The sequence below is a fragment of the Dreissena polymorpha genome, chromosome 10 (genome assembly GCF_020536995.1).
Source record: "Dreissena polymorpha isolate Duluth1 chromosome 10, UMN_Dpol_1.0, whole genome shotgun sequence".
Classification (NCBI taxonomy): Eukaryota; Metazoa; Mollusca; class Bivalvia; order Myida; family Dreissenidae; genus Dreissena; species Dreissena polymorpha.
In genome coordinates, this window is record NC_068364.1 from 35,473,743 (window position 1) to 35,490,569 (window position 16,827).

At 34.5% G+C, this 16,827-nt stretch overlaps 1 protein-coding gene across 1 annotated transcript in view; it reads right to left on the reverse strand.

The window, feature by feature from the left end:
- Positions 1-6,973: 6,973 nt before the first annotated feature.
- LOC127848191 (nephrocystin-3-like) overlaps positions 6,974-16,827 on the reverse strand; it is a 46,974-nt gene continuing 37,120 nt past the window's right edge. The window contains exons 22-27 of the mRNA XM_052380495.1: positions 14,248-14,323; positions 12,368-12,504; positions 11,564-11,804; positions 11,333-11,458; positions 10,474-10,599; positions 6,974-9,790 (exon numbers count right to left, since the gene is read on the reverse strand). Coding sequence (XP_052236455.1) covers positions 9,644-9,790; positions 10,474-10,599; positions 11,333-11,458; positions 11,564-11,804; positions 12,368-12,504; positions 14,248-14,323 — 853 coding nt within the window. The 3' untranslated portion in view covers positions 6,974-9,643. The remainder of the gene's footprint in view (positions 9,791-10,473; positions 10,600-11,332; positions 11,459-11,563; positions 11,805-12,367; positions 12,505-14,247; positions 14,324-16,827) is intronic.

The following is a 16,827-nucleotide window of genomic DNA, read 5'->3' on the forward strand; positions in this document are numbered from 1 at the left end:
TTATGCAGTTTGCTGCTCATCATTATCTTAGGGTTGGAAAAGGATCCTTTAAAACTTTAATCAATAAGAAAGGTCTTCATTTAATCTTATTGTCAAAGGGACAACACAATCATCAAAATTCGTATTTTAACTTGAATGTTAACTTAATTGTATTAATGGCAGTCCGATATATTTCAGGCAGGGCAGGACATGCGTATTCTTCTCGATTGAGAAACCCTAACACGAAAATGCGTATCTAAGCGGTAAAGGGTTAAATGCTAGTCCATGTCGTGATTCATTTTAGGCAGGGCAGGAGTATTCATCTATGATGAGAACCACGCACGAAAATAGTATCTTAGTAGTAAAGGGTTAAATGGTAGTCTTTGTTGTAATACATTTTAGGCAGGGCAGGGCAGGAGTATTTGTCTAGGATGAGAAACTAACACGAAAATACGTATCTTAGTAGTGAAGGGTTAAATGGTAGTCCATGTTCTGATACATTATAGGCAGGACAGGGCAGGTGTATTCGTCTAGGATGAGAAACACACACGCAAATACGTATCTAAGTAGTGACAGGTTAAATGGTAGTCCCTGTTCTGATACATTTTAGGCAGGGCAGGAGTATTCGTCTAGGATGAGAAACCCTCACGAAATACGTATTTAAGCACTAAAGAGTTAAATGGTAGTCTCTGTTCTGATACATTTTAGGCAGGGCTGGGCAGGAGTATTTGTCTAGGATGAGAAACACACACAAATGCTTATCTAAGCAGTAAAGGGTTAAATGGTAGTCCTTGTTGTGATTCATTTTAGGCAGGGCAGGGCAAGGTAGGCGTATTTGTCTAGGAGGAGAAACACACACGAAAATACGTATCTAAGTAGTAAAGGGTTTAATGGTAGTCCCTGTTCTGATACATTTTAGGCAGAGCAATGCAGGAGTTTTCGTCAAGAATGAGAAACACACACGAAATACGTATCTAAGCAGTAAAGGGTCATAAAGTCCTTGTTATGATACATTTTAGACAGGGCATGGCATGAGAATTCATCTAGGAAGAGAAACACACACGAAAATACACATCTAAGCACTAAAGGGTTAAATGGCAGTCCCTGTTCTAATACATTTTAGGAAGGGCAGGTCAGGAGTATTCGTCAAGGATGAGAAACTCTCATAAAATACGTATCTAAGCACTAAACAATTAAATGGTAGTCTCTGTTCTGATGCATTTTAGGCAGGGCAGGGCATGGCAGTAGTATTCGTCTAGGATGAAAACACACACGAAAATACGTATCTAAGCAGTAAAGGGTTCAATGGTAGTCCCAGTTGCGATACATTTTAGGAAGGCGGCAGGGCAAGGCAGGAGTATTCGTCTAGGATGAGAAACACACACAAATGCGTATCTAAGCAGTAAAGAGTTAAATGGTAGTTCTTGTTGTGATTCATTTTAGGCAGGGCTGGGCAGGAGTATTCGTCTAGGATGAGAAACACACACAAATGCGTATCTAAGCAGTAAAGAGTTAAATGGTAGTTCTTGTTGTGATTCATTTTAGGCAGGGCTGGGCAGGAGTATTCGTCTAGGATGAGAAACACACACAAATGCGTATCTAAGCAGTAAAGAGTTAAATGGTAGTCCTTGTTGTCATACATTTTAGGCAGGGCAGGGCAGGAGTATTCGTCTAGGATGAGAAACCCACACGAAATGCGTATCTAACAGTAAAGGGTTAAATGGTAGTGTCTGATGTGATACATTTCAAGCAGGGTTGGGCAGGCGTTTTCGTCTAGGGTGAGAAACCCATCAACACATTCACCTTCCTCCAGCCGCTGGTAAAAATGTTAAAACATTATTCACTTCATTTTTGTTTGACAGTCAGTTGCTACGATTTGGAGATATAATGCTCAGGAATCGAAAAACGAAGTCCCATGCTCATAATATGAGCCTCGCTCTGGGAAAATGGGGCTTAATGTGTGTAAAGTGTCATCCCAGATAAGCCTGTGCAGACTGCTTTTTAGAAGTGCGTGGCATGATTTTGTATATGTCTGAATAATGTTTGCAGAGTTGTGTGCCCTTTAACTTTGGCAAATGTTTGAAACTTACATCATTGTACATGTGTACCTTGTGTCCTTAATTTGTCTCACACTTTTCTGTGTTTCACCATGAAACTTCATAGATGAATTAATTATACTATGTAGAAATGCAAAACGTTATTTTATTAATATCGCAATATTGTGCTAAAAGTTATGTGCCTTCAATATACTTAACTGATTCAATAAATGAGCCGCGCTCTATGAAAAGGGGGTTTAATGCATGTGCATAAAGTGTCGTCTCAGATAAGTATGTGCAGTCCTCACAGGCTAATCAGCGACGACACTTTTCGCCTAAACTTGATTTGTGCCAAGAAGAAACTTTTTTGAAACGAAAAATATCATTAAAGCGTAAAATGTCATCCCTGATTAGCCTTTGCAGACTGCATAGGCTATTCTGAGACGACACTTTACGCACATGTATTTAACCCCCTTTCCACAGACCATCGCTCATATGAATCTGATTGTTTTCGTCTTTATGTGGCAACAATGTGAAGTAGTGAACTGACCAACTTTAAGGTTAATTTTATAAATACTAATTTGTTGCACTTTCTTTGAAGAAGCAATTGCGGAGGTATTTGACATCGTTTATGACTGTTCTGGTTAGAGTCTGTTGTTTTCTACTGTCTAACAATATTTTTGTTTCTTTTTGCGTGTGTGATAATGGCTGTATATCACCACTGCGATAGGTGACAACTTACATTTGTAGGAGTAATTAAGGGAGTGGAAATATGTGAAGTTCCTCCCTTTTCAGTCTGCACAGGCTAGCCTGGGACGCCACTTTACGCACAAGCATTAAACCACATGTTATCAGAGAGCGGCTCATTTTTAATTTCCCTCTTTTCAGTGAATATATAAGCAGTATAACACCTAGAGGATCTAATTATCTTGTTGTTGAGTTGTTTGTGTGCCCCCTTTCGAAGAAAAGGGGGTACATAGTTTTCGCACTGTTCGCCAGTCTGTCTGTCAGTCTGTCATACATTTCTTGTCCGCTCTCTAATTCAAATAGTTTTCATCCGATCTTTACCAAACTTGGTCAGAATTTGTTTCTACACAATATCTAGGTCAAGTTCGAATATGGGTCATGCTGGGTTAAAAACTAGGTCACGGGGTCACTTAGTGCATTTCAAGGATTTAGCATCGTGTCCGCTTTCTAATTGAAGTAGTTTTCATCTGATATTTACCAAACTTGGTCAGAAGTTGTATCAAGACAATATCTAGGTCAAGTTCGAATATGGGTCATGCCGAGTCAAAAACTAGGTCACGGGGTCATATAGTGCATTTCAAGGATTCAGGAGGGCATATAGTGAACGGACTGTCCGTCCGTCTGTCCGTCCATCTGTCCGTCACACTTTGCGTTTAGATTTCGAAAATGCTCATAACTTATATGTCGCTTCAGATAGCAATTTCATATTTGGCATGCATGTGTATATGGACAAGGCCTTTCCATACGCACACAAATTTTGACCGCTGTGACCTTGACCTTGAACTTAGGGTCCGCGTTTAGGTTTCGAAATCTTCGTAAAGGTTTCGAAAAAAGCTCATAACTTCTACCAAGCGTTTATAAGGGGCATAAGTCATCCTATGGTTACATCTCTTGTTGTTTTTATAACGTTCCAATCTTTTTGGGTATCCACTCAGGGACCTATACAAACGTTTGTATAGGTCCCTGATCCACTTCATATATGGACAGATAGTTGTACTGTAGATTGTTGCACAGAATCCAAGAATTATAACTCTTATCAGCATTATTTACAGTATTATCATTCCTCTTTCCTCTCTCTGTATATTGTTTTATTATCTCATTTTAGAAAGAGCCATTTCGATGTTCAAACTCATGGTCCATATGAAGATAGATGGTTAATGGCAGTGCATAAGAATAATTACTCTTACTTCATCGTCTATAGAGTTGTTCTCCTTTGTCAGTTGCTTTAACTAAAACAAGTCATGTGAATAAGTAAATGGTTGAGTGTTCTTTAATTCTTGATACCAAATTGCATACTGTATTATATAAGCTATAAAAAGTGCAATTTTAGTTTAGTTTGTGTTCCATGTTTCAGATGGAGGGCCTGGTAGGATGCCCTGTCTACATATCTCATGGTTAATGTATTATCTTTGCTGGTATGCAGACCAATGATATTGTTGTATATAAAGTAAGAATAAAATATTGCATACATAATGATAAATAATTTCAAAATTTCTAATGTTAACTAGCCATGTTCAGTCATATTTCAAATTTCTTGCAAACAATTTTGTTGAAATTGTATGATTAATTGTATCAACTTACAAGTAAGTAAATACCCGTAGTAAATTTTAAGTAGACAAATAGTAAACGCGGGATTTTGTGTAGTTTAAATTTGATTGCTACACGGTGTATTCAATGTCAATAATGGTGCATTCAATGGCAATAACGACGCATTCAACTCAAATAACGGTTCATTCAATGTCAATAACGGTACATGCAATATGTCACTTACGGTACATTACTAATTTTATTATTATTATTGTTGTTGTTGTTATTATTATTTTTATTATTATAGTATTATTGTTATTATTATTATTATCATCATCATCATCATCATCATCATCATCATCATCATCATCATCATCATCATCATCATCATCATCATCATCATCATCATCATCATTATTATTATTATTATCATTATTGGTTTTACCGTATAAAACGTACGCCCATTGAAGAAAAAAAATCTTCGAAGATCGGACAGAGTGCGGCAAAACTGAAAACATATATATAACACTCTGCCGTTTTTAACGTTTTAAGGGTTACCTAAACTTCGACTGGCGCCATCATTAAGTGATTTTGGATGTTGTAATTATATATTACATACGCTTTCAAGTCTGGGGTAAGCTCATAGGACTACAATTAATGCAGATTACCTAATGCGTACAATAAATCATTGTTATAATGATACATATACAGTTCGATAAATTACCTTAGTTGTGTGAATAAGCTGATAATTGCTGTATTAAATCAATGAATAGTGCCACATCTTTTTTCCACTACTACATGTTTTAATATATATCAATATTAAAGTGGTACTACTTATGTATTAAAGTGAATTCTCTGTCTCAGTATTTTATGAACAACGGTCAGTATCGATGTTAAAGTGACACATCTTATGTTACGAATCAGTTAAATCTTTGTTAACTTCAACAATTACTAATTTTTATAATTATTATAATCAAAGTCATTACACTTAAACACTACAATGAATATATTTTTATTTTTTTATCGACATGTCCTTTATATGTATCCAATAAACGTCGTACACAACAAATGATTAAAACCTGATCCTCCCGATTTCAGAGAGTTTTGAAGTTGTTTACTGTATACGTCCATATGAAATATTTAACCCCGGGGAAAAGCCAACTTTGACCCAAGAGACACAATTTGACATGATTTGAACACATTTCAGATAAACACCTTAAGATGTGACATGAACAATAACAAACCTCTAGGCCATGGGGTTAAAGAGACGAAGATTTTTGAAGTCAGCAAGTCACAATATAGGGCACTATATATATCAAAACCAAGTTACCCCTAGGGCGAGGAAAATTTTAAACCTGTGGGCATGATTTAAAGAAACTTGGTAGAGGACCGCTTTATCGTGTTAAAAACCAACATCACACTTCTGACCCTTATAGTTTCAGAGAAGACTATTTCGAACGTTATTTATTATATACGTCTATATGAATCTTGTGATTCCTGAACATGGCAAGTTTTGATCCCAGAGCATAATTTGAAAAACACTTCTTAAAATGCAACCATTTGATGATCGATGCCAAATACCAAAAAATATCGTCCTATCTAAAGTTTCCACTATATACATATAAGAAAAAAGGAGTAACCCTGAGGACGTGCCAATTTTGACCACAAGGGCATTATTGTCAAGAACTTTGTAGAGGAAAACCACATGATGTTACAAAACAAATATTGAAAACCTGATCCTTGCAGTTTCAGTGATTCATAAATATATTAAACCCCCGACCCTTGATTTTTCGCAGAAGAAGTTTACACTACATGCTGATATGCTACCAACAAAATTAACGTATAAAAATTAACAAATGAGTATTACTCAAAAGAAAAGGGGAGCAAGACTTAAGGTCCTAAAGCACTCAATACTCGCTCAATAAAATCAACGTACCTATTAAGTTTCATCATAGATTTCTCTAATAGATATGGCCTGGACAAAATCTAACAAATGAATCAAATCACCAATGAAAAGTCAAGTTCATTTCTCCGATGGTTTTCCGGCTATGCTCCGTACTAAATAAAGGTTCACACATTTAACAGAGTGCAAAAACCCTCACAATAGTGGAACAAGAGTTGTGGTTCTTGTCCCTGCACAAGCCCTCAATGAGATCTACCATATCAGGTAAACTGCCTAGTCTCATAGCGAACATGTTTTTAAACAGAGCGGGACCATTTTCGAACACAGCCCAGATAAAATTAGAACAACTTTTCTGATTAACTTAAATGGTTTGTGTGTAACTGTAAATGTACAGAAACATATGTATGTGTTCAAGATTTAAACAAAATATTTTTAACAGAACAAAACAATTACTATGTATGTTGCGTAGTATTATATAGCATCAGATATACATGAATAACCTTGAAATAAATAGCACTTGATCATTTATAATACTGACTTGCGTGTTACACGAATAACAATTACTAAAATTGTATCATTAACAACTTTATCTCAGCAATTAAAACGGGTTATTTTACTATAACATTTTGTAACTGGTAGGTCCTGTAAGAAACCTGTGTGGCACCTGCTTGTTCTTTTTTGGAGAACAAAAAATAAATGAGTAAGTTGCGTACAAACGAAAATAAGTGTCCCGTGAATAATAGTGATCTTACAGTATATAGGTTTGAAAGTAAAACACTAATCAAATTCACAGATCTTTAATGTGTAGTATTATAACTGTATAACTACTCATATTTTTCATAAACAGCATCTTTGGCATAAAACTAGCAACATAAATAATTGCCAGCATACATGATAATCGTTTTTTATCAAAAACATTTCAAAGTACATATAATTTTATAAATATCACAAATAATGTGCAACAATGGCAAATAAATGGACGGTTAAATATAGACAGATCAAAACTTTATAATAATTGTTAACAAATTTTAACTTCAATATCAATATCAGCAGCCATGTAAAAATATAACATATATAACAATTGGTATCATATAAACAACTAAAACAAATTAAAGATGCTAGCATATAAAATCACTCTAACCATCAGACTTAATTGTAAATCATCGTAACATTGAATGTACTAGAATCTGATGTTTTTTCATTATTTTGCTAACTTAAAATCATTAAATTCAACACTTTTTTAATCAAAGAGAAATTAAACATTTCTTGCGCTAACATAGATTGAACGAGTATAAAAATGTGATTGTACGAATATAATATGAATTCTCATATTAAAAACAAAAATATAAATACATAATAAGTAACAACAAGATGTGTTTGTGAAACACTATGTCCTCCCATATATTTGACCATTGACCTTGAAGGATGACCTTGACCTTTCACCACACAAAATGTGCAGCTCCATAAGATACACATGCATGCCAAATATCAAGTTGCTATCTTCAATATTGCAAAAGCAATGGTCAATGTTAAAGTTTGACGCAAACAAACAAACCAAAAAACCAACAAACAGACAGGGCAAAAACAATATGTCCCCCAGTATAGACTGGGGGACATAAAAATGCAGTGAAACATTTAAAGATCCAATATTATAACAATTAATAGAGCCAAGTGTTACCAGCACACATGATCAATGTATTTAATTAAAAAATTTAAATAATAAAAACTTGGGACATAATTTATGGACATGGAAAATACATACGTGTCATTTATGTAATAAAACTTATGAAAAAAATTCTCAACACCGATTGTTAAGAAAAAATAAAATAGTTGCTCCAAACAACTGTAACAATCGCATAAAAAATACAATTCAAAGCATAATGTAACAACTGTCTGTAATTGTAAGTAGATAGCAATAAAACCAATGATTGTCAAAAATATAAACAACAAAAAAACTTCAGTTATGTATATAACGAAGTATTATAAGTTACAAAATAACTCTTGCTCTTGTTATGTAAATTGTAGTTATAACTGTTACAGTTTAAACCTGTATTTTAAAAAAGGTTTAAGTTAACTTGTGTAAATTGATGCACAATCTTAGCTTGAACTTTGTACAATATATCTCAAACTATTTCACAAAATTGTATGTGAACAATAATTAAAACACGTCTTCTATAGAATGCTTACAACCAATAAACCCTAGTCATTAACTCTTCATAAAAGTTGGCATAAAATTTACCCAAATCAAATGCGCCATGTATTAGATCTTCAGTTAAAAAAAAACATTTTTGAGCAACAAACACATTATCCTCTGAAAATACGAAAAAGGAAATAAAGTAAAAGGATTTGCCTAAATGCAGAAGGATCACACTAGTGTAATATAAATATTTCATAAAATTAAAGGGAGACCATCAACAATAAAATTAAAGGGAGACAATCTATTAATTGTAGAACCTGAAACATTTACTGTTACTGTATTTTAAAATCAAATATTAACAGCACATCAGCAGAAATACAAGAAAGAGGCTGTATGAATCTGCTAAAATCCTGTTTTACTAATGCAGGTGTTTTTCCAGGATTTTGTTGGTAGTGTTCACAGATGCAAGTAGTTTGCTAGAAAAGAGTCTGACAAATTTTCAAAGAAGCAGGTGGTTCTCCTTGAAATGCAGGTGATTTTTCATGAATGATGGGGAATTTTACAGATGCAGGGGGTTCTTCGTGAATGCAGGTGGTTTTTCACATATGCATGTGGTTGTTTATGAAGTGGATTATCACAAATAAAGGTGGTTCTTGCGGAGGCAGATGGATTTCATCAGAAACAGTTTGTTCTTTGTAAATGCAGATGGATTTTCACAGAAACATGTGGTTCTTCATGAATGCAAATTGATTTTCACAGATGCTTGTGTTTTTTTGTGCGAAATGCAGGTACATTTCACAGATGCAGGCGAGTCTTTCATGAAATCAAGTGAATTTTCACAGATGCAGTTTGTTCTTAATGAATGGAGTACGGTTTTTACAGATGTAGATGAATGTAACTAGATTTTCACAAGTGCAGGTGGCTTTGTGCGAAAACATGTGTATTTTCACAGGTTTTGGTGGTTGTTCATGGATACAAGTGTTTCTTCACTTTTCCAAGTGTTTCCACAGATATTTTGTCAGTAAACAAAATGATGACAACGGTTCCTTTCAAGGTCCCATATTTAAAAGATACTGGTCTTAAAATTGTCAAAAAATAATGCTATGCAACCAATGCTTCTGATCATCAAAACGCTTTATTCTTTGAATACAAAATAAAGCTTTCCAATGAAGCTGATTAATTGATAGTGCAAAAATAAATTTGTCTAAATCGCTTTTTTTTCTTGAATTGTTTCTGTCTCCATTTTGGCATGAACAAATTGATGTACTTTGTACATAGTTGCCCATTACATTCACGGTAAAGTATGGTACTTCTTCACGGGTGCAGGTGGTTCTTCACAGTGGAGGTGGTATCGCCACTGGAGCTCCTTCTGGACAGCAGGTCCTTGACCTGATATGAGGTGTCCTGCTCCTTGATTTCCGTGGCTCGCTTGTACAGCTTGGCAGCAGTCTCAAAATCTTGCTGTGAATTGAAACGGTCACAATTCATAATGGCATCAAATCTAAAACGATCACAAGTCAAAACGGTTTTCAAAGTACACCATTTAGTTTCAATCGTTTTCGCTCACTTTTGGAGAACCATATAAACCAAATATCAAAAACTTGTTATAATTTGAAACATAGAATATGAGCCACACTGAGGGAAAATGGGGCTTAATGCGTGTGCGTAAAGTGTTGTCCTACTTTCCTCCTTGACTGAATTTTTGCTAACAAGACACATTCCACATTCATTAAACAAAAAATATAATTTAATCTCAATGGTCATCCCTGATTAGCCTGTGCGGACTGCATAGACTTCTATGGGGCGAAACTTATCACACACGCATTAAGGCCCGTTGGCCCAGAGTGAGGCTCAAACAGTTCAGTTTGATCACTTTTGGAGAACCATATCAAACAAATATAAATATATGCCTCTTACTTGGGATAGAACTAATTTTGTTATTATCTTCGCCGCTGTGCAACTTTACTAGTCTCAAAACGTGCATAAAAACTACAAATGCATATATTGCCTCCACAAACAAACATCTATACAAATAAATATTGCAAATAAATTGGCATTGTTTTTTTTTTTTTTTATATTGGGAATGTAATAGAATTTTGGCCACAAAAATAAATAAATACCTGTTTACCATAATTAATACCTACCTGATCATATTTGAGAAGGGCCATGTTTCGCAGAGTTTCCGCCACTCTTGGGTGATGTACACCGAGACTTTCCTCGTATATTTTCAAGGCACGTTCATACAGAGGTTCCGCAAAGCTGTGCTTGTTCTAAAATTGAGACTTTAATAATGTTACATATGTTCAAGGACATCAGTTCACTGTCTTAAACAAGTTAGGGGTACGTTAAAAGCATTCCAACAGCATCATATTTTCATGGAAAAAAGTGCCTCAAAACATTTTTTTTCATAGAAACAATCAACCCAACAGCTGCTCATTGAAGCGAGATTATACGATTTTGTCAAATATTTATGAATTGATATAAAATGTGTAAAGAACTAATTAAAGATATATTTCAATATAAAATAAAATAAAAGTTAAGAAGAACAGGTGTCGAAAAATGCAAAATAAGCCAGGCATTTAATTTTGAAATCGACAATGTCTGTACAGTCGAATTCGCCAACATGTAAATCATGCATGTACAATGTGAATCTAAATTTAGTTTAACGGTTCATTTTAAATTCATGCAACGATATCTATTCAAAAGACACACGAACACTAACTAAAAAGACGAATGCTTCGGTTATTGTAGGAAAACATGTACGAAATATCTTTGTCACAATCGGCTAGGGGCGATAATTTGTCTTTGCTGCATTTTATGAAATTCTTCTTCAATGTATAATTGTTCTTGCCTATTTTGTGTTATTGTAACATATTTTTATCAATAAATTACAATTTAACACATGTAAAAAATCGTATAATCTCGCTTTAAAACAAGCATTTCAATTAGTTTTCATTTGAACAAGCATTTAAATATATTTTTTCAATGCAACAAACACCTAACCTGTTGTGACAACAGCACAGCCAGATTCACAAGCGCAGTGGCCACAGATGGATGCTCCGGACCGAATGCTCGCTCACGTATCTCCACTGTCTGTCTGTACAGTGGTTCAGCCTTTTCAAATTTACCCTGAAAACAATACGAATATTCTTCAACCCTTTCCTGCTCAGTAGCAGAGTGTGTGAAAACTAATCTGAGAAGACACGCACAAATGTAGTGTTTTAAAAGACATACCTGTTTCCGGTAGACTAAAGCCAAATGCATGATCACGGCGGCTGTGCTGGGATGATCCGCGCTAAGATTCTGCTGGCGAATCTGCAACGCCTGTTCATAGAGCGGCTCCGCCATGGCATAGTTTTTACGATCGTTATACAGCGCTGCGAGGTTGTTAAGGGACTGCGCCAGATCGAGGTGGTTTGGACCCAGGACGTGTTCACGCATCTCGAGGGAACGCTTGAAGAACTTCTCTGCTGTGCTGAAATGTAGAGTTGAGCCACAGTGTGGAATTGAACTACAATCTTGACTTAAATCTAGAATTGAGCCACAATGTTGAATTGAGCCACATTCTAGAATTAAGCCATAATGTAAAATTTAGCCATAATGTAGAATAAAGCCACAACATAGAATTAAGCCACAAAGTAAATTGAGCCACAATGTAGAATTAAGCCATACTATTACTGTAGAATTAGGCCACAATGTAGAATAAAGCCATAATGTAGAGTCAAGCCACAATGAAGAATTAAGCCACAATAAAGAATTGAGCCACAATGTAGAATTAAGACACAATGTAGAATTAAGCCATAATCTAGAATTAAGCCATAATGTAGAATCTAGCCATAATGTAGAATTAAGCCACAATGTAAAGTACCAGGAGGTAACACCTTTGATCCTGATTGTGGAAGCTTTATTAAGATCTCCCTCATATACACTAAGTATTGGTCCTTCCCATTAACCTGACTCGAGAGTGTTTCATTAACCCTTAGGCTTTCGATGCAATAATGCAATTAAGGTAAAATACAAGATTTAATTAATTCTTACTCAAAATCGTTCTGTAGATAGTTGAGCACCCCAAGTTCGTTTAGCGTCCGAGCTTGAGTCGCAGACTCCGGTCCCACACACAGTCCCTCCAAATGAAGAGCTCGCTTTCTCAGAGGGTCCATGCCTTGAACGCGAGGCTGAAAATTTTAATTTTACACCGTTTTAGACCTATGAAACTATCAAGAAACTAAATTTTGAGGCTGAAAATTTGAATTTTACACCACTTTGAACCATATGAGACTTTCAAGAAACTAAATTTTGAGGCTGACATTTTGAATTTTACACTGGTTTAAACTGTATAAAACCATCAAAAAACTAAATTTTCAGGCTGAAATTTAGAATTTTACATCATTTAAAAAAGTATGAACTATCAAGAAACTAAATTTTGCAGCTGAAATTTAGAATTTTACACCGTTTTTAAACCTTATGAGTTATGACACAATCGAGGAACACAATTTATTTATTTAGCCTTTCACATTTAAAAGCATGCTGACATTTTTTAATTTGAACCTATAAAGAAACTAAAGTATTTTATCTAGTCCTTCATTTTAATAAGAAATATTTTAAGGAGGGTGCATGCCTTGAAGGCGCGGCTGAAAATTTGAATTTTACACAGTTTAGACCATATGAAACAATAAAGAAACTAAATTTACTAACAAGAAAATAAATAAATTTATTTAGCTCTTCATATAAATGTGTGGCTTAAATTTTGGGTTTTACACCGTTTTAGAAACTATATGTAACTATTAAAAAGCTACATTTATTTATTTAGCCCATCATATTAAATAGCATGCTTTTGCAGAGGGTCCATACACTGAACCTGAGGCTAAAAATGCAGTTATAAAGATGTTTGACAATATAATTCATATTACTAACGAAGAGATTCATGCCTTAAACAGACTGTATCAAGGAACTATCATTAATTTTCACTTTCAAAAGTCTGGCTTATTAAAGTTACAACAATATCTGTTGGTTGTATTTGTTAAACACCAACAAAAAAGGTTACTTACCACTATTAGTCTTATCTCCTGTGTAACCTTATATAGCAGCATTAAAAATGAAGAAAAACTATACTATCATCAAATAAAGCTTTCCAAATAACATAAGGTTAATAAAGCTTTCCAATAAAAATTTAGTGAACAAAACTTCCCAAAAATAATAAGAAGAGTAAAAACAGCTTTAAAATTATCATTAATAGTTAAAGTTTTCCAATTATGACATAATAAATAAAGCTTAAATAATAAATAATTATCAAAGACTGACTTACCCTTTCAAAAAAAAAAAAAATCATAAAAGTTTGTAAATATTGAAAAATGTATCAATTTGTTAACCAACATTAAAATATTACTTGTGCTTTTAACATACTATGTAAAAACAAGCTTTATTTACTTAATGGTAATGTTATCTATTTACTGATAAATAAAGAAACAAAACCCTTAATAGAAGCAATCGTCTTAAACCCCCTTACAAAGTTAGCCCTGCCGTTAAACACACACTCATACTCACTGAGCAATAATAAATTTAGGAAATATGAGCTGCGTTCTAGAAAAACTGTGTGTTAAGTGTCGTCCAAGATAAGGCTGTACCATCTGCCATTTTCACAGGAAAATCAGGGACAACACTTTCCCCATGTATGTTTTTTTTTTCATTTCAAGGAAGTATCTTCTTAGTGAAAATCCAGTAAGGAAATAAAAGTCGTCCCTGATTAGCCTGTGCTAACTGCACAACACTGGAACAACACTTTATGCACATGCATTACGTCCAGTTGTCCCACGAGGCTCATAAATTTAGAAAACATGTACATTCTGAAAAGTACTGTCATAGTTCTGGGTGTTTTAATGCTCTTACCGTCATAGTTCTGGGTGTTTTAATGCTCTTACCGTCATAGTTCTGGGTGTTTTAATGCTCTTTCGGATAGCGACAGCCTTCTTCTTCAACAGATCTGCCTGTTCCAGCCTGATAAAGAGCAGAAAGAATATACATGCTGTAAAACCAATATTATTTGTTGGACGCTAATTTTCGTGGATTTTCTTGGATCCTCTCAACCAAGAACTCAAATGTCAAACCAAAGTTCACGTCCAAACTCTTATCATTACACACTTCTTTCTTGGAGGCATAATCCCAGTTTTTCCAGCCATTTTGGGAAAGGAGTCTGGTCAAATGGGATTTTATTAATTGATAAAATGGCAAATTTTGGAATTTTTTATCAACAAAATGGGCAAAATTGGGATTTTGTTCTATCAACAAATTATATTGACACATCAGGCATTTTTCTGACCATTTTTGGAATATATAAATAAATTATAGTTGTATACTTTGTTAGATGTTTATAAAATAATCATTAGACACTTCTTTCTTGGAAATTGGGATTTTTTTTACAATTTAGGTATTGGGTCCGTTTGCTTTGGAATCGGGTCCGTTTTACAGCCTTTTTTATATAGCAGAAAAACCCTGTTATATCAGACAGTATTAAAACAAGAGATGTGTTTGTCAGAAGCACAACGCCCCCTACTGCGCAGCTTTGATTTATATAAAAAAAATATCTCACTTTAAAGCTTATTACTTCTCTTGGATTTGTTTTTTTTACCTTGAAGAATGACCTTGACCTTTCACCGCTCAAAATGTGCAGCTTCAAGAGATACACATGTATGTCAAATATAAAGTTTCTATCTGAAACTACATAGAAGTTATGAGCATTTTTTGAAACCTAAACACAAAGTGTGACGCACAGATGGACGGACAGACAGACAGTCCTATCACTATATGCTCTCCTTCTGGGGCATAAAAATGCCCTGCCCCCTGGTGGCCATGTTTTTCAAGCAACTGAAACCATTTTGGAATTTGTCCAAGGTATCATTGGGACAAATCTTACCAAGTTTCATGATGATTGGACAATAAATGTTGCCTCTAGACTGTTAAAAAGGTTTTACTTAAGCCAATAAGGAAAAAAGCCTACCCCTGGCGGCCATGTTTTTCAACAGACCAAAAAAAAAATCGAACTCATCCAAGATATCATGAGAACAAATGTTCTGATCCAAGTTTCATGAAGATTGGACTATAAATGTGAATTTTAGAATGTTAACAAGTTTTACTGTAGTCATACAATGAACAAGAGATGTGTTCGTCAGAAAAAAATGCCCCCTACTGCGCTATTTGAAATTACATTTCTATTTATCATTTGGCAGGTAAAGAAATTATCTCCCTTTAAAACTTATTACTTCCCTTGGATTTTGTCCAATCCAACCGCAGGGGGGGGGGGGGGGGGTCTGTAGACAGTCAAAAATGACCAAGTCAGACATCCCTGACAACCAAGGCCTGTGGTTTATCAAAGAAAGAGATCATAGCCAGAGTTCATCATGTATCTATGGACATAAGTCCACAGGTATGTAATGAACCCTGCCATTCACATATTAGTACAGGAAAGAAATGATAATTGTATCATTAAAAAAAATAATTGACAAATCAATCATTTGAGTTATAAGTAATCAAAATAAAAAATCTGTACAGTAACTGTGAAAAAAACTTAAATTCTTGGTAAGAATCTGAGATTTATAATTATATAAATTACTTCCTTTGAAAATAATTGTCTCTAACAAATCTCTACTTTTTAGTAGCAAATAATAAAAAGCCATTACCGTGACTGTAGATTCATCACTCAAAATGTGCAGCTCCATGCCAAATATCAAGTTGCCATGTTCATTATTGAATAATTATCTCTCTTTAAAGCTTATTACTTCCCTTGGATTTTTTTTTCGGATGACCTTGACCTTGGCCTTTTACCATGATGTGTTTGTCAGAAACACAATCCCACCTACTGCGCAGCTTTGATTTATTTAACAAAAATATATTATTTGGCAGGTCAGATAAGTATGTCCATTTAAAGCTTATTACTTCCCTTGGATTTGTTTTTTCGACCCCGTGACCTAGTTTTTGACCCGGCATGATCCATATTCCAACTTGACCTAGATACAACTTCTGACTAAGTTTGGTAAAGATCGGATGAAAACTATTTGAATTAGAGAGCGGACACAAAACACGTGACAGACTGACAGACAGACTGACAGACTAACGGACAGTGCGAAAACTATATACCCCCTTTTCTTAGAAAGGGGGCATAAAAAATCATCAATCTAAAATCAAATGAAAATGCCAGATTTTAAGAATCCAAAAAATTTCATATCAACAAAAATAAATGAATCTACAGTAAACAAGAAAACTTGTTACATTAATCGAGGGACAAAAATTTGCATTTATTTTTTGGGTCAACCAATCCATGAATTTACGTGGCAATGAAAAACTCATAAAAAATCATCAATCTAAAATCAAATGAAAATGCCAGATTTTAAGAATCCAAAAAATTTCATATCAACAAAAATAAATTAATCTACAGTAAACAAGAAAACTTGTTACATTAATCGAGGGACAAAAATTTGCATTTATTTTTTGGGTCAACCAATCCA